The 18439-nt window shown below is 36.9% G+C and overlaps 2 protein-coding genes across 2 annotated transcripts; both read left to right on the forward strand.

Annotated features, from left to right (window-relative positions):
- Positions 1-569: 569 nt before the first annotated feature.
- On the forward strand, positions 570-11152 carry LOC132183818 (protein S-acyltransferase 8). Its single transcript, XM_059597259.2, has 5 exons — positions 570-942; positions 8391-8576; positions 9326-9631; positions 9765-10001; positions 10199-11152. Exons 1-5 carry the CDS (start codon positions 904-906, stop codon positions 10709-10711), a joined length of 1281 nt encoding a protein of 426 aa, XP_059453242.1. The 5' UTR covers positions 570-903; the 3' UTR covers positions 10712-11152.
- Positions 11153-14636: 3484 nt separating this feature from the next.
- LOC132183652 (cell wall / vacuolar inhibitor of fructosidase 2-like) lies at positions 14637-15187 on the forward strand. The gene has a single exon (XM_059597011.2). The coding sequence runs from the start codon at positions 14647-14649 to the stop codon at positions 15166-15168; it is 522 nt and encodes a 173-aa protein (XP_059452994.2). The 5' UTR covers positions 14637-14646; the 3' UTR covers positions 15169-15187.
- The last annotated feature ends 3252 nt before the right edge of the window (positions 15188-18439 follow it).

Below are 18439 nucleotides of genomic sequence, written 5' to 3' on the forward strand. Positions count from 1 at the left end.
GTTGTTAGTTGTTTGTTATATGTGCTAAACAAAATGCACAAGCATTTGCCTCAATATTTGAAGCATGAACACAACATATGACTACTATTAATGGAATCTGCAACTCATTTAAGACTTGTAAAATGCCTAGTTGAAGTATATCTTGCAAAATCCCGCTGTCCAACTAGGCTGGCTTTTTCATCTTCATTTTTCCTATCCCAAAAAATAAAAAATAAAAAAGAAAAAAGAAAAAAGAAAAAAGAAAAAAGAGAAAGTTAGGCTGGCTTTCACCTCCCAATGCTTGGAATTGACACTGTGGTAATCTGATAGACCAAAGACCATTCACAACACACAATCCCGGTGACTTGCACTGCCAAGAACCAGTCTGATATTGACACGTCATCCATGACCCAATACTGATGCTGACATGTCAGAATGAACCCAGAAAAGAGAAAAAACAAAAGTTGTACAAGAGGGACAGATTAGACATTTCGTCCCCTTTAATCCAAAATCACTTTGTTGACATGAGAAAATGGAGTTCATTGATGGGGTTTCATTTCCCTATATATCCCTCCAGAAAATATTTTCCCTAGAAAACATTCCTCTCTCTCTCTCTCTCTCCCTCTCTCTCACGAAAGAGAATACAAGGGACACCTTCAAAATTCCAAACTTTCAAACCGCCATCTCAGATGTCAACCCCTCTCTCTCTTGCTCTGTGGAATTTAAAGTGAACCCTCTAAAGAAAGAGGGCCAGAGTCTGAGTCCCAATACCTTAACCTCGAAATCACCAGCAAATCGAGTGGTTTCAGTGTGATTTGTGGGCGTAAGGGGTGGTGTCTAAATGCGAGTGAGATGAACAGCCCCAAGTTCCTAGTCTTCGACTCCGTTCCTGCGTGAGTGTGAGTGAGAGCGTGAGATTCTCTCATGGCTAAGCGCGTGTACGAAGCGTGGAAAGGAAGTAATGTGAGCCCCTTGTTGCTTCTCTTTCTTTCTTCTGAATTTGAGACCTATGCTTGTTTTTTTGTTATCTGGGTATGCTTTAGATTTATGGGGTTTGTGTGAAAATTAGTGAGTTTTGATTGAGTTGGTGATTTGTTTGGTGAAATGCGTGGAATTAGGTTTACTTTTATGGATGAATGTATATGTGGAATTAGGTTATTAAGTTGTTTGAACTTAATTCCCTGTTTGTTTGCTGAGAAAATGGAGATTTGACTATATTTATTTGTTTATTAGTGTTATTTTATTTTTGCTTTCTGGATTTAAGAAACGATGGACTCGATGTGTTATGCTTAGTTGACTGGAGTGTTTGCTCTCTGGGGTTGTCAGTAATGGAATTGTTAGGCTTAGAATTAGAATTAGAATTAATTTTTGAAAGTTTTCTTTTTATTTTTCTGCACCTCCTTTGCAACTAAAGGAGGTGCTAGTGTTGGTTTGGAGGAAGAGGCTAGTAATTAATGAAGATATTTCTTTTTGGACTGGTTTCTTCTGTTAGTTTTGCTTACAGCACGATTTGGGATTAAGTAGGATTTTGTGGTAAAATCACACCTTAGGCCCCTATTCTCTATGCTTGGTCGTTAAGAAGATGGAGGGAAAGAAATGAAAACCATACCTTTAAGTACTAGCCTCAACTTTGAGTACTTAGTTATCTGGAGTTGCAAGAAATGAAGATGCAAAATTCTTTTTAGATTGGTGGGACGAAGTTGCATTGATTGAATCGGTTCTGGTCTTTGCTGAACAAGTGAGGCTTTACTAGACGAGTTGACAAAAATTACCCGCCTTTTGGGACCTTCAAGAAGCTGGGTTTCTTTGATTTCTTTCGTCACCGTAGTTGGAAAAAGAAAAAGTAAAAGCAGCAGACCAGTAGTCCCATTTTCCACCTATAGAGATTTTTTTTTTTTGTAAGAAGGTACTGTTTAACACATTTTGGCCAAGCAAGAAATCCTCCTACACTTTCACAGTTTTAGGAAAGGCCAGGCCGGTCTCGCTATTCCTGATGATCAGGCTTGGAAAGCTAATCTGCAACTCAAGCAACCTATTATAGCAAGCTAATCATGCAATCCTACATATATTCTCAATGATGGTATCTCTCACTAGTTGGGCTACCTCTCATGGGAATGAATACTTAGGAGGTTTGAATAGCTTCTGGTGCAATGGCCCACCACGCGGAAAAGCCAATTAGCGGACAAACCAATGTGACAAATCTGATATCGGTGATGTATGGGACATAAGTGACACACATACACTAACACTCCTCCAAGCGAATGGAGATTGATCATTCCCAGATTGCTCATCAAAGAAGGGCCTTGCTAAGTCCCGTAGTGAGATGTTGGAAATGTGTCTCACTAGAGATGTAAGGAGTCCTTATGATGCTTGCCACCACTTTCTTTCTTACATAATGCCCTTTCTATAACATATCCAAGCGCTGTCTAGATATATGGCTAGCTCATGTTTCACTCATCTTGTTTCAGGGAATAAGTTGTTCCCTTCCCCCTAGATATTTGGCCAGCTTGACTCATTTTGTTTCAGGGAATCAGTTGTTCCTTCCCTATCCTGTCTAATAGAGGAAGTCAGTCGAAAAGGAAGTTCTATAGCTGTAGTAAAGGAAAGCAATTGAGCTTATGGGTCCCGGGACTTAAGCCATCAATTTCACTTAGCTTATACAATACAACTTGATTAAGCAGAGGGAAATAACTCTTTTTTCTTTTTTTATTTGCTAAATCTCTCGGCTAGACGAATGGGTGCTTATTGTTGGGTTTATCGAGACGTTCAGTGATCAAAATCAGATAGTGAACTAACAACTTTTTTGTTCACCAAAATGTATTTGTTGGTGCTATTTGTGCGAGAGAAGAATTCTATCTCTGCACTGGTTGTTATACTTCCTCTTAATTTCAAGTGTTTAATTAGATTAGATTTAGGCAAGTGTTTCTGATTATTTACATAAATTTTAGGTAGTTGTATACGTTGGCAGAATAGATTTTGAAGCACCGGTCAAGTCTACCAATGGCTAGTGGACCTAATTCAAGTGCATTTTTTGTATATAGTTGATTTGGGAATGGGTTTGGGGATTTCAGAGCATGTAGTGTATTACTAGTTGGGGAAGCAATATTCCTTATAGAGTTGGGCCGAATTGTTTCTACAGCTGTCTTAGAACTTAGAATGACAATTGAAATTTTTATTGGACAAAGACTGAACCAAATTATGTTAGGATGTATGTCATTTGACAATTTTTTTATTTGATTTTGATTTTTAATTTTTAAACACAGATCATATTGAAGCAATGATGTGGCAGCTAAGATTGAGGGGTTGGCTTTCTGTCATCCATACTTAGATTATAGCTACCACATCGTATAATCTATTCTTGCTTACTTTGATTTGGTTTATTTCCCTTCTGGCCTAAGCTAAAGTATCTCCACTAAGAGATGTTTTGAATTAATGAGAAATGATGAAAACTGGAGCTACATGGTATGGATTGTGCCACCTAGGCTAGTATGGTTGGCATAAGAGTTAGGCTAAGATCTTGTTAATTTTTTAGATTTTCGACCCCAATAGGGTGGTCACTTCTTTTGTATACTTTTCGTGTATGAGTGCTTTGTTTCTTCTTATAATAATTTATTATTCACTAAAAAAATAATGAATGATTTATTATTCTTCTAATAATAACTTATCAAAAAAATATATATATTATTCATCAAAAAAAAAAAAAAAAAAAAAGAGTTAGGCTAAGTGAACCAGCAAAATCTGGCACTTGACATAGCTTAGGAACAATGGAATTAGTGGAGAACATAACTTATCTTTTATGCATGGTGGTTCTCTTCTCTAAGTACTGCTGAACTCTTGATGACTTGTTAATTGGTTATTGAGTTCTTTTGTTCTTGGAATATAACATATTTACTATTAGTTATTGAAATTCTGTGTGTTAGCTGTGTGGAAATAGGTCACATTTGTTTTTCAATTAGATGTAGAGTTTATATTTAACTTCCATATTTCGAAATCTGTTATTGCTATTGCTTTTTATTTTTTATTTTTTGAAATTGTGAAGCAGCTGTTGTTTGAAGCTTGAAGCTGATTGCAATCATACTTTGCAGCTTACCATTGGTCCTCAATTACTTACTACCTTATAATCTAGGAATAGCCAACCTGATATCCGTGGCATTGTGGTTTGCATGGTTATGATATTCTTTTGTTGTTCTTCAAGGCAAAAAGATGAGTGTGAATGCATCGGCCAAATCATGTTATACTAAACTTGCATCTTCGTTTGGGATCATATCTTCCTTGTACCCTTCTGTTTTTATGCTAAATGGACTATATTTTAGAGTTTCTGATAGTTTCATATTGCTTAAGGCTGTCTCCAGTGGCTATTTATTGTAGATAAGTGAACTTGTCATCCTCATTATTCAAAAAAAAAAAAAAAAAAAAAAAAAAAAAAAAAAAGAAGAAAGAAAGAAAGAAAGAAAGAAGGAAAGTGGAAGTTGCATGATATTTTTAATTAGGATTCTCTGCTTAGGTGACAAATTAGAGGATTCTAAACTGGGAATCCCAGTTTAGTTATTCCATTGAAGGGGTTATTGCGTTGGTGGTTTTACTTATGTGAGATAATTAATGCATTCTCTGGGGTTATCTTTAACTTATTAGGACTCGAGGGCTTGATGTTGATTTATAAAATTTTGTACTTCAAGGACAACTAAAGAAGAGAGCTTGGTTGTTATCTGATATTATGTTCTTTAACAACAGTTGGACCCTCTCTCATGGCCAAGACAATATATTCTTGATGATGTAGTGCACCTTTGGTAGCATTTCTGATGGTAGTTATTTACAGAACTAGATTTATTTAAAGGCTACCAATGTCCTGGGAGAAATGTAATGATTCCTAATGAACCATTGAATGGTCTTTTGAATGTAACTTAGGAGAAAGCAAAACGAGTTAAAGTGTCTTTGACCTTTTCGATACTTGTCAGTTTTTGTATTGGTTGTATTATTTGAAAAGAGAAACATGACTTGTTATGGGCAGATATGTGTAATTGGATTTACTTATACAAAAAAAAAAAATGTCTTGTTTGAATATAGGGGTGTCAACCCGGTCCGGTTTCCCGGTTTTTGGCCAAAACCGGAACCGGAACCGGGGTACCCCGGTTCTCGGTTTTGGGAAACCGGAACCGGAACCGGGACCCCGGTTCCCGGCCGGTTCCAGTTTTACCCGGTCCGGTAACCGGTTTTTGAAAAAAATTAGTGTTTGGGGCTTATTTTAGGTATTGGGCCTAAAATAAGCCCATTATTTTTTTTCATAAGTTAGCTCATTTAAGAAAAAGCTATTAATCTTTTTGTCCAAATTAAAGAGGCTTTATTGTGATTGTTCCCATTAATTAAAAAATAAACCTAAAAAAGCCTAAAAATCCTAAAAAAATCAATGTTTTTGCCTATATGAGCCTTAGAAATAAAAATTCAAAATTTTTAAACTACCCTAAAAATCATTTTAAAACCTTCAAAACCGGAAAAGTGAGAAACCTAATTGCCTAAGGTCCTAAACGCTGCGTAAAAGACTAAAAGAATTAAAAAATATTAATATATATAAATATTATTTAATAAAATAAGACCCGGTTCCGGTTTTCCCGGTTTTTACCGGGTGCCAAAAACCGGGGCCGGAACCGGGGTCCCAGTTTTTTTTTTTTTTGGAAACCGGAACCGGAAACCGGGGACGGTTTCCCGGTTATTTTTGACATCCCTTGAATATGACATCTCTTTTTGTTTCCTGCTAGTCAGACAGTGGTTTGTACTTCATACTGTTGTATAATAATCTGAGGAAGTTTCAATTATCAGAATGCCCCTTTGCCTCTGTTTAGGGTCTGGTCTGAAATGGCGTGGGTTCAAATCCGACAGCTGTCATGTAAACATGTGTACAATTTTATTCATAAAAAAAGTAATAATCTGAGAAAGTTTATGCTGTAATATGATCAACAAATGAGTGTTTCTTCTTCTGTTCTTGGATAAATCAATATTTTTGCATGTACAACTGAATAAATTTAAAGGAAAGGAGCAAGTAAATAGTGTGTTTCCTTTATACTTAACAACTTAATGAGATGAGCCTATCGTGGTGCACCACATATATGGGAAGTATTTGTACGAATTCTTGAGCCCTTAGAGAAGTATGAGCCTTTTAAGAGCTAGAACAGGAAGTGCTAATACTTTCAAAAAAGAAGAATCTAGAAGATCTAAAAAAGAATAGTAGTAGGGAAAACCACTCCCATAGAGGAAGTATGAAAGCTGCTCAACCCCTTCAAGAGCTCAATAGTTCATTTTTTGTCTAAGGTTTTACATCAAGCGGAAAGGCAGAGTTTTTAATGTAAATCTTCTATCTATGTTCCCAAAGTCCCATGACAATTCTCCATAATAAGATAAACATCTTTATTTGTAGTTTTCCTTGATCACTTGAAATGATCCATGCCTAGACTTACACAAGAGTTCTATTATCAAGTGAAATGTTTAGCATGGTTTTGTATTTATTAAAATTTTCTTGGCCCTGGTTTTGACTGCCACGTAATTTAACGTTTCCAAGTGAATACCTTAGTTGGTTTGCAATTTATTCTTCTAAACAGCTGGATGAGTGCTACAGTCTCTGCCTTTTGTGATTCTTAATATCTGCATCCTTAAAGAAGGGAAATTAGGATATTTTTCGGTTTCCTGAGATACATGCATGTTCAATTTGGAATGTGCCGCTGCTGCAGGACTCTATAACCTACTGGATATTCTGTTTGCCGGGCAAGAATGATAAACTTGCCTTTTTTAGCCGCTCTAAAGGGTTTAGAATGTAAATTATCTCCACCGATTGGGTTAATCGAGTTGCTTTCTGTTGTACACAACTGGTTTCCATATTTTTTTGATAATTAAAAAAAAAAAAAAAAAAACTGGTTTGTAAATGTGTGTTTAAATATGTGTCAAAGAGGCAGCATTTAATTTAAAGATGGCCAATATATATCTTGTGAAAGAGCTAACAAAATTATCCAAGTCATTTAAGACCATCTAATTGTTGCAACACATACCTTCCAACTGTCTTTATGCACTGAGCTGAGCATGTGCATTATGTATAATTGGATATACTTTTTACTCTGACATGTGAGAGTTTAGAAGTGTAAAACGTCAAGTGGTTGGTTAAATGCATTATGTCCTTGGTTTTTTACTATGTATGGGAGAACATACATTCAGACAAGATTGCTCTACTCTACATGCTATACATCCCTTTTCACCTTCCTAGTCTGTCATTAGCCTACAGAATGCTAAAGGCCAGTGTTGTTTAAATCACCTACATGCTTAAATTTCTAAGCACATCTTCATCTTGAAGCGAAGTGCATTCAATGAAGCGCAAAAAATGTGCACTTTTTTCTGAAGCTTTGGGCACAAAAATATGCACAATCTTTTCATATTAATATAATATTGATCAGCAAGCAATTAAGAATTACTATTAATGGGGTGTGTGCTTTTGCTTTGTGCCTTAAGTGTGCCTTGAGCTTTTAATGCTGGGTAAAAACTATCTGTTCAATAGATTAATGATATGTATTTAGAGAAGTAGATATAAATAAATGAGTGAATTGCACTTTGAATATCAGATATGACTTTGCAAGTACATATGTCAGTCATTGGAAACCATCATTGGGGCAGGTTTGCTCAAGTTATGATTATTAAAGCCTTCTCACTTGAGGGAAAAGTGGTAGCAGTCAAGTGATTGTGAAAATAATGGGTGGAAAGATTTTTATTTTTTTATTTTTTTATTATAGTAAAAGCTATAGAAATTTATCCATGTCATTTTTTTTTTTTGTTGATAAGTAATAATGCATCTCCTTTACTGTAATTTTAGTTCTCTAAGGAGTTTTGATCTTCTGTCTGTTACGGGTTGAAACCAATAAATGGTTTCTTTCTTGGCGAAGCTTTTGTTGCTTTTACTTATAAATAACTATGAATCATGAAATGTATATAGTTCTAAGTTACTGGCATGTCTTGTGTGGTGGAGCATTCATCAAAATAAACGACCCCTAACTATATATCCAAACACAGCACTTCTTCATGAAGTTAATTTAGATACCTCTGATGATCCATTTTTAGCATGGCTTGAATAGTTGCTTTTTATGATATGATTAACAGATTTTGTTTGACAATTACCAGTTTCTCTATCTTGCCTGATTAAAATATCATTATATATGTGGTTAATCTTCAATAGCTTGGCTAATTAAGCAAGCATGCAGGAATATTTTGTCTCGGGCATGGCCCTAGTGCCAAATTTCCTTTTTTGCATGAAAGGTTTTGCTTATCCTTCCTGAGTTTTTCCATAATTAGTGCAGAAGATTTAATTGCTTATAGTTTTTAAAGTACATTTAGCTTTTAGTATATTTTGCATTTAACTCTTTATCGTCTACCTTTTGCAGAAGTTCATCCTTGGTGGGAGGTTGATATTTGGGCCAGATGCTAGATCACTTCTTGTCACCTTATTGCTGATTATTGTCCCAATTGTCGTCTTTTGTGTATTTGTTGCAAGGCATCTTCGGCATGAATTTTCACCAAATAATGCGGGATATGCAATTCTGGTGGTAGCAATTATCTTTACTATCCACGTAAGCCATCTTAACCCTTGTATACTTGTAACTGAATATCTTCATATTATCATGTAAATGCTCTGAACATCATACTGCTTTGGATTATGTCAACTTTCAGAAGGATCACAGATGCTTATTTAACTGTTAACCAGAAACTAATCTCTTAAGTTTTGCATTCTAATCTTATGACAAAGTCTACATGGGGAATTCCATTATTTGGGGCTTTCCCCTTGATTGTCTTCTATTAGGTTAGCAGATATCACTTGTCTATAAATCATTTTATGTCTAAGTAGTAAGTACCAAGCCCAAAGTACGAGATATCAAGCAACTACCCTTAGTAGACTTGTGTCATGTTGGTCCAAATATTGTAATATTTGGAATGTAAACATCGTGATAGAGGGAGGGAGGGGGGGGGGGGTTGGGGTTGACACCAGCTTCTGCTGCTTCATCCTGACAAATTGCATTGCATATTCATCTTGAAAAAAAGGAGCATGCAGGGGGCTTGATTCCCCCCGCGGGGGGGGGGGGGGTGGTGGGGGTGTTGGTTGGTGATATACGAATTTAAGCCTTCATAGGAAGGTACCAATAATTGTATTGGCCACTTGAAGAGTGATGATAATGAACATCCTCACCCCCTGAAATGCTTTTCATTGAATTTCTATTATTGTTTGTTGTAAAGTATCTATTGGGTGGATTCTAAAAGTGATCACTCACTATTGATTTCCTGGGGTTTGACAAATTTTTAATCCCTTAGTTGATGTTGATAGGTCTTGGTGCTTCTTTTTCTTACTTCAGCCCGGGACCCGGGTATTATTCCACGTAATTCACATCCTCCAGAGGAAGAATTTCGTTATGACTCTTCAGTGTCAATGGATGTTGGGGGACGACAAACACCAAGCCTCCAGTTCCCTCGAACGAAAGAAGTAATGGTCAATGGCTATACTGTGAGGGTGAAGTATTGTGACACTTGTATGCTATATCGACCTCCTCGTTGCTCCCATTGCTCCATTTGCAACAATTGCGTGGAGCGTTTTGATCACCATTGCCCCTGGGTGGGCCAATGCATTGGACTGGTAGTTTGTTTATCCTGGAAATTGAAAATATATTTTGCAGCTTTTGCTTGTGACATTTGTATTTTCCCTGTTGTTGTTCTGGGTTGTTTCTTGTTTGTATTAATATAATGTTTTTGGCCTCTGTTGTGTGCAGCGCAACTATCGGTTCTTCTTTATGTTTGTTTCTTCAGCCACTCTCCTTTGCATCTATGTGTTTGCTATGTCAGCTTTGTACATTAAGATTCTGATGCATAACCATCATCGAGGCACTGTCTGGAATGCGATGAAAGATTCTCCCGCATCTGTGATACTAATGGCCTATTCTTTCATCTCTCTGTGGTTTGTTGGTGGACTTACTGGCTTCCATTTGTACCTTATAGGCACAAACCAGGTCAGTTAACTTACCTTTTCCTAAATTTGTGCTTCTAACACAATATTTTGTGGTCAATTCTAGTTTTATGCAAGGATTATCTCAATTCTAGTTTGATCATTATTTAAACTCTTGTTTCATAAAAATGAAAGATTGCCAGCATCATTTAGCACATAAATTTTTTATCAGCTAGCTTAATACTTGTTGATGTTTTTCAGACTACCTATGAAAATTTTCGGTACAGAGCTGACAACAGGATCAATGTTTATGACCGGGGTTGTTTAAATAATTTTCTTGAGGTATTTTGCACAAAAGTGAAGCCCTCAAGGAACAGCTTCCGGGCTTTTGTTCAAGAGGAGATACAAAGGCCTCCCCCTTCACCTGGCCCTCGGGAAGGAGCAGCAGGAGATGATTTGGGTACTGATCGACGTCCAAAGGTAGAAGACGATCTAGAGATTGGTGAAGACTTGTTGAAGATCTCCCAGCGTCGTAATATTGACGAAATTGATGAGGACATACGCAGCAGAGGGAGCAATGGACCTCCCCATAATACCTCGGATGCTGATTCTGTTTTGGGTTCAGATCATCGAGCTCCCACCATTCGGGCTGATGCTCGTCACTCGAGTTGGGGAAGAAGAAGTGGGAGCTGGGAGATTGCGCCAGAGGTCTTTGCCCACTCCAATGTCACTGAAAGCAGAAGTTACGTCACTCCAAAGGAAGCACGTCAGTGACAGGGCAATTTGTTTATTTGATCTTTATTAGCGTGGCATCCACTTGGGTGATGTGTGGTTACTTTGATGTTCTTTTCCTTGTTTGGAAGGAAAGCTGACATTCATGAGAGGTTTTCAATTATGCCAAGGGGAATGAATCATCCAATTTACTCACCTTTCAGGTATAAAACTTATTTTACTTTTTTTTTTTTTTTTATGTGGGAATGCTAGGCTCTTCTATTTTTCAGGTTTTTTTTTTTTTTTTTTTTTCCTTCAAGTATAGAAATGTGTGTAATTGTTTGAGAGTTAAAGGAGATAGTGTCTTTCTTTTTTATTTTTTCCATTTTCTGTTTTATTCTTTAGTTATCTATCGATATTTTGTACTGCTATTTCGGATCCAATCTCTGGTGGTGGCTTTATTCTTTGTGTAAATAAACCCACTGCTTTGAAAGCGATTTCCTATTTCAAGCTGTTGAGTTTATACAGAACTACTACCCTATCCCTCTGCATTCTAGAATTTAAATTGCAGAAATTGAACGGTTGGGATTATTTGATCGAGGCAGCCACTTGAGATTCTGTTGCAATATGCTTCGAATGTTTGGTAAGCAATCTGCACACTCAATTAGGCAAGGGGGGCTTCTGATCGATTGCCCTTTCGTATTAATGGGGTTTTGTTTTTGTTCCTTGAGTTTCATGCCAAAAATAGGTTTCCAGATCGGCGTTTCGTGTGTTATGTTTTTGTTTTTATTTTTTCAAGGAAGATGATGTTTTTCATTTTTCACATGGTGTTTTGTTTTTGAGGTATGTTACAGTGTAATATAATGCCCACATTTGGCTCATATTTAGTGAGGGAGAGAAGACTGAAATTTAAATTTCAAATTTTAATTCTTCTTTTTATGTGATTGTCCATCTGCTAATCTTACTAAGAATTGGCCAAATGTGGGCATTTTATTACACTGAAGTATTTCTCTTTGTTTTTACTTTTTTTGTATGGATGACATGGCTCTAGCTGATGTGGCACATACATTGGGCTCCTGATGTGGATGTTGACATGTCAAATGAGATACGTTAAAATATTATTTAGACCCAATTACCCTAGCTGCACACCCCTAGTGGTATTCTTGTCATAGTTTGTAAATTTTCCTAAAAATTCAATCCTTTGAGACACGTTAAAATATTTTTTAGATCCAATTCCCCTAGTTGCACACCCCTAGTTAGGCCTGTCAACCCGGTCCGGTTTTCCTGTTTTTGGCCAAAACCGGGGATCGGAATCGGAGTACCTTGGTTCTTGGTTTTGGGCAATCGGAACCGGGAACCGGGTCTTGGTTAATCGGGGTCTCGATTACTGGCCGATTTTGGTTTTACCCGGTCTGGTAACCGGTTTTTAAAGAAACCCACGGTCACCTTCTCTGGCAACTCTTTTGTCGGACCCAGCCACAAAAACTTTGCATCTCAGTCCAAGAACATCATCTTCTCCAAACAAGAGCAATTTTGTTTTTCCATGGTTACACACACTCAAGAAAACATCCAAACCAAAACTAGAACTCCTCTATGAAATCAAATCAAAAAATTAACAACCCAAAACTCCACCATTCGGCCATGGCATAGAACACCCCAACAAAATCCAGAAAATTAACAACCCAAAATCATCTCCCTCAGCAAAACCCAGCAACACCCATAAAACCCACAATCCAAAATTAACGACCCAAAACTCCTCTCCCTCGGCAAAACCCTGCAAAACTCCTCTCCTTCAACAAAATCAATGCCAATACATATATGTATTATGTATGGACAAAAAGAGAGAGAGAGAGAGAGAGAGAGAGAGAGTGTGTGTGTGTTAGAGAGCGGCGGTAAGGAACCCAGCAAAACTCCTCTCCTTCAACAAAATCAATGCCAATACATATATGTATTATGTATGGACAAAAACAGAGAGAGAGAGAGGCGGTTGGAAGGAAGAAGAGAGGTGTGAATTGAAGTGAATCCTAAGTGGTAAATTGCTAAAAACAAAATATATATATATATATATAAAATATTAAAATATATTATTTTATATATATAATTATATATGCACCCGGTTCCCATTTTCCCGGTTTTTATTGGGTGCCAAAAACCGGGACCGGAACCGGGGTCCCGGTTTTTTTTTTTTTTTTTTTTTTTTTGCAACGGGAACCGGAACTGGGTCTCCGGTTTCCCTGTAAATTTTGACAGCCCTACCCCTAGTGGGTATTCTTGTCACAGTTTGTAAATTTTCCAAAAATTTCAATCCTATAGTAATGCTACAATCTTTTAGTAATTCAAAAAAAAATTAAAATGAAGATATTTAGTAGATTGTTATACGATTGTATTTAATAGATAGTTATGTGAATGTCATATAATTGGGATGATGTGGTAATGAAAATATATTTATTTTTTAAGCCAGGTTACTTTTATTGTTATGTTATCTCAACTGTCTAGCCGACTTTGGCATAATAGTTCGTGTCTACTAAATAACATTTTTCAATAAAGAAATACCCATGTCAAGTAAAAATAGAGACACCAAAAGAAAATTAAGAGAATTATTTAAAGATAATTATACATAAGAAGCTGCTGCTCCTTGAATCTATGTAAATTAAGGCTCTGTTTACTTCGACGTAAAATAGTTTTCAGAAAATGATTTTTGCATTTTACGGTGTTTACTTCGACGTAAAATAGTGGTCAATGGAAAATATTTTCCTTTTGACTGAAAATTCTTCTTTAATTTTTGGAAAATGATTTACGGTTTTGAAAACTATAAACCATTTTCTGACTGTGAGCATTTCATTCTTAAATTGATGGACCTTGCTAAGACCCACCTAGAACCTCGCTGAGACTTGACCGGGACTCGCCCAGGTCCCAATCCCGGGACTCGCCCAGGACCCAATCGGGACCTGCCTGGGACTTGACCGGACCAGACCTGGACTTACTTGGGACCCACCCGGGACTTGACCGAGACCCGTCCGGGACTTGCCCGGGACCTGACCGAACCCGCCCAGGACCGAACCAGGACTTGCTAGGGACCCACCTAGGACCAGACTAGGACCCGCCCGAGACTTGACTAGGACTTGACCGGGACCAGCCCGGGACTTGCCCAGGACTTGACCGGGACCCGCCCGGGACTTGACCGGACCTGCCCTGGACTTGCCCGGGACTCGCTTAGGACTTGACCGGGACTTGCCCGAGACTTGACTAGGACTTGACAGGGACTTGTCCGGGACTTGACCGGGACCAGATCGAGACTTGCCCGAAATCCGCTCGAGACTTGACTGGGACTCACCCGGGACTTCCCAGGGTGAGTCAAATAAATTCTTTGACTCATTGATTCAATTTTAAAAGTTTTCATTATGTAAATATAGAAAATTCAATTGATCTTTCATGGCCAATGTTTCCATCAAACCAATAAACAATCAAGGCAAGTTTAGGATGGATAAGTTTGAAGCCTTATCTCATTTTGAAAATCGCTTGACCTACCACATTTTACAACTTATTGACAAGTGTCAGCATGTAATAGGTTGGTATTAATTTTTTTTAGTGGTTGATATAACCATTCACATACTAACACCTGTCCATAAACTGTGAAAAAAAAAACGTGCACGTGTAGCATTACTATTTAATTAAGATTACTAACCCCTGGACACATATAATTAAGATTACTATTTAAGAAGGATTGAATTTATGTTATTATGAAGTTAATGATAATGGTATTTTAGGATTAAAAAAAATTGATAATTAAATATAAATGGGAAAGAGCCGCTCCCCCTATTCATGAACAATCAATTTATATAGATCTCGGTAATTGAATTCCTAGAGGCAAAAAAAAAAAAAAAAAAAAAAAAAAAAAAAAATTCTAAAAACCTTCCAAAAAAGACTCTTGCTTTGACTATATTTACGAACACCCATCGACGTATACGTTACTCGCTCGCTACTATATCTCTTCATCAATGGAGTACTCCCATGCTCGTGCAGTAATGGCGGTTGCTCTTTCCTTTCTCCTTTTACTCCATTCTCCATCCCCAACAACTGCTGCAACCAAACTAGTTGAAGGCGTTTGCAAGAAAACTACAAGCTACGCCAACTGCGTGGAAGCTTTGGATTCTGATTCCCGAACTCCGTCGGCGTCCAACCTCGAAGATCTCGCTAAAATAGCTCTTGGGTTAGCACTATCGAATGCAACAGAAAGCAAGTCTTTCATTGATGACCTGCTCAAGATAAAAAGAACCGCGGCAGTTGCCAAGTGCTCGTCTTGGTACAAATTAGTGGTGGCGTCGTTCCGGAGTGCACTGGAGGAAGTGGAGGAAGATGCTTTGACGGCGAACTATGACGCAAAAATCGCCGGTGACTACGCCGTTAGCTGTGAAAATGAGTTGGGTTCCAGTGGGATTAAAGTTCCGGCGATGTCGACAAGAAACAACTACGTGCAGTTATACAGTAGCATTGGGTTTGTAATTACAAATGAGCTTTGAATTATTCTAGGGAGAATAAAAGAAGGGTTAAAGTTATGTTTTTTTAGTCTTTGCATAAGGGTAGAAAATGTTGGAGATAATATTGTATTTTTTCATAGAAACACAAAATAAAATAACAAGTACGTTGCCTTTTCATATTAAATTGATTTACATATCATCATTAAATTCCCGTGCATATAGTGATTCAAGAAAAGCGCTAGTCACATCTATCACCTTAAAATGATTACTTACTTTTGAGTTTTTCTGTTAAAATCACTTATAAAGTTGAGTTTCATCTAATAAGTAAGTAATGTAATACTTAGCATACACTCTTAGTGTCTTTATAAACTACCAATTCTATGTTCGCTACATTTTCACTATAAAACCAAGGTTTTACTCTTCTCCTTTACAACAAGCACACAAATACAAACACACCACAAGGATGTTGAAGGAAATAGATGGCTTTTGAACCATTATAAATGAGTAAGGCTATTTAATAGATCATAATGTATTACAATTGGAATGGTGTGACAGTGAAAATTAATATATATATATATATATATATATATATATATATATATAAAATTTAATAGACTGAATGTCATATAATTGGAATGACATGACATTAAAGAGCAGTCATTTTTTTTTTTTCACAAATATTGATCAAAGAACTAATTTTTACTGCCATATCATTAAGTTGTTCAAGAAATGTATCTATTGTGATCATGTCGCACTAAAAATTTAATGATTTCAATTCAGTATATTTGAACAACTTAATAATTTTTTTTCTTTTTTTGGAACGTAACATAATAACTTATTACACAATTAGGATTATCACTTTCTTCCCCAAATTTTTGCTTCCAAAATTACAGTTTATAAGGTGAAAATTGGTTCCAAAATTGAATGGTATTAATAAATAAATAAAAATAGGTTCGACATTCGAAAAAAGAAAAAGAAAAAAAAGATATTTAATAAACGGTTATACGAATGCCATATAATTGGAACGATGAAATAATAAAAATCAAAACTTGATATATTTCTTTGGAAAATGTTAGGTGTTCTCCTTGTCCTTTTGTGAATATTGTATTTTAAAAATCAGACGAGAGAAATAAAAACAGAAATTTCCACTAAACCAATTTGGAAGAAATTTCCTTCAACCTACTTCAATAGGTGACAAATGTCATCTCTCACATATTTTTTTAAATATTTTTAAGAGTCATTTATTGCCATTTTATTAACCTAGGAACCTAAACATTAATTTGTGAGATGTTGAATGGCACGAGTCACCTATTGCCACTCTCAAGATGCTCTCTGCTAGGGTTTCATCTCTAGCAGAGAGCGCCGTCGGAGGGGGAGTACCCCTGTTCTCCCCCTCCCCCCGCTTCCCCCCCATCCTCTTCTTCTCCCGCGATAGAGCTAGCCTATTTACTTGATGTCCCTTGCTCTTTGGGCATTTTCTTCCTCTCCCTCCATCTTCGCCCATTTTCTGATTTTAGGATTTTTTGGAGGCCGATCTTCCGCCCTTCTCCATCTGCCGCGCCTGTTGTTGGGTTAGGTTTGGCTCCGGTTCATGTCCTGCTCGATCAACTTCCTGTCGCCTGGTCCTGACGCGTGCTCCACCACCTTGCTACCGGATCTGCTAGTGCCCATCACACCTTTTGCACTGGATCAGTCTCTACCGATGTGGTTTGATTTCGGTTCTTTCCGGCTGTTTTGTTGATTTCGTTTCTGGTTGTTTTATTTACTTTCCTTTATGTCTGTCTTTTGCCGTGTATTTTGGTGTGTTGTTTTTGTTGCCTTGCCTGTTTGTCACACTTTGTGGGTGATGCTCTTGGGGGATTCACTCATACTCCCCCCAGTTTGTTTTGTGTGCGACGCTGATTTCCTTTGCACCCGTTCTACCCCCACCGTTCGCTATTGGGTCTTTCCTCGTGTCCCCCCGCGATGAGCTCCAACGCCACCTTCCGCTTCGGTTTCCAGCCAGCACGCAATCGGCTTCCTTTCAGTTGTCGTTTCCCGCTTAGTGTGATTCTCTGGTTTTTTTCCTGTTTTGTTGGTTTCCATTTGTTGTTTGTCCAATTTTTTCTATTATGTTTGTATTTCTGTTTTAGTCCCTTTATTTTCCTGTACGCTTTTATTTTCTGTTTTTGCTCGTAATAAGGCTCTGTCCCATCTCGATCTGCATGTGTGATGCATTTTGGGTTATTTGCTATGGTCCAGACCTTTGGGTTGTGAATGTGAACGTTATCTTGACTTTCAGGTCGAGGATGAAGAGTTTCTGTTGGGGGTTAGTTTACCCTCAGTTTCGAGAAATAAGCCCTACCTATGCATTAGTTTGAGTCTATTTGGCACAGATCTATTTTTTAATATGTAAATTGGTCATGGGTTAGTGGATTGGTTTTGGGTATAGAATGTAATACGTCATCTGTGACACTTGTAACCTCGTAGCTTCGACTATAGTTGCTTGTAAGAGCTTTATGCTCATGATTTCTATAGATGAGACTGATATGGATTCCCTTTTAAAAAAAAGTCACTTATTGAAGTAGGTTGAAAGAAATTTGTTCTAAACTGGTTTCGAGGAAATTTGTCTTCGAGATATAATGGCAAGTTTATTTTTTGTTTATTTATTTATTTATTTATTTTTAAATAATATCCACCTAAGACCAGGAGAAAACTTAGCATTCTCCCATTTCTTTTACAAGCCTTTACTAATCCAAAAATTAATTTTCACTACCATGTCATTCTAGTTATATGGCATAACAGTTCTTGTCTACTAAATAGTATTTTTCAAGAACGAAATACCAATGTCAAGTAAAAATAGAGACACTCAAAGGAAATTAAGAAAATTATTGGGATCATGAACATAATTATACATAAGAAGATAGATGTGATTCAGGTTCCTTGAATCTATGTAAATTAAATTGAACATTTCCCACCAAAAATTGTAGTTTTGAAATTTCAATTTTAGAAAAATATTTAGAACAAAATTACTCTAATTAATTGATCTTTTATGGCCACAGTTGTCCATCAAACCAAAAAACAATCAAGGCAAGTGCAGGATGGATAAGTTTTGAGGCCTTATCTCATTTTAAAAGTTGTTAGACCTATCACATTTTACAATTTATTGACAAGTGTCAGCATGTGATTGGATGATATTAATTTTTTTTAATGGTTGATATAATTCCATTGAACCTGTCAATAGATTGTGAAAAAAACTTGTACGTCTAGCAGTAATATTTAATTAAGATTACTAACACCTACACACACATATTTAATTGAGATTATTATTTAA

Source organism: Corylus avellana, chromosome 7 (genome assembly GCF_965113065.1).
Source record: "Corylus avellana chromosome 7, dhCorAvel1.hap1.2, whole genome shotgun sequence".
In the NCBI taxonomy this organism is placed as follows: Eukaryota; Viridiplantae; Streptophyta; class Magnoliopsida; order Fagales; family Betulaceae; genus Corylus; species Corylus avellana.

What these genes read in the sequence shown, in the direction of transcription:
- LOC132183652 (XM_059597011.2), top strand. Translation starts at nt 14,647, where the DNA reads ATGGAGTACTCCCATGCTCGTGCAGTAATGGCGGTTGCTCTTTCCTTT.
- LOC132183818 (XM_059597259.2), top strand. Translation starts at nt 904, where the DNA reads ATGGCTAAGCGCGTGTACGAAGCGTGGAAAGGAAGTAAT. An exon ending in AAGCGTGGAAAGGAAGTAAT is followed by an intron (nt 943 to 8,390) that starts GTGAGCCCCTTG and finishes TACCTTTTGCAG; the next exon opens with AAGTTCATCCTTGGTGGGAG. An exon ending in CAATTATCTTTACTATCCAC is followed by an intron (nt 8,577 to 9,325) that starts GTAAGCCATCTT and finishes TGATGTTGATAG; the next exon opens with GTCTTGGTGCTTCTTTTTCT.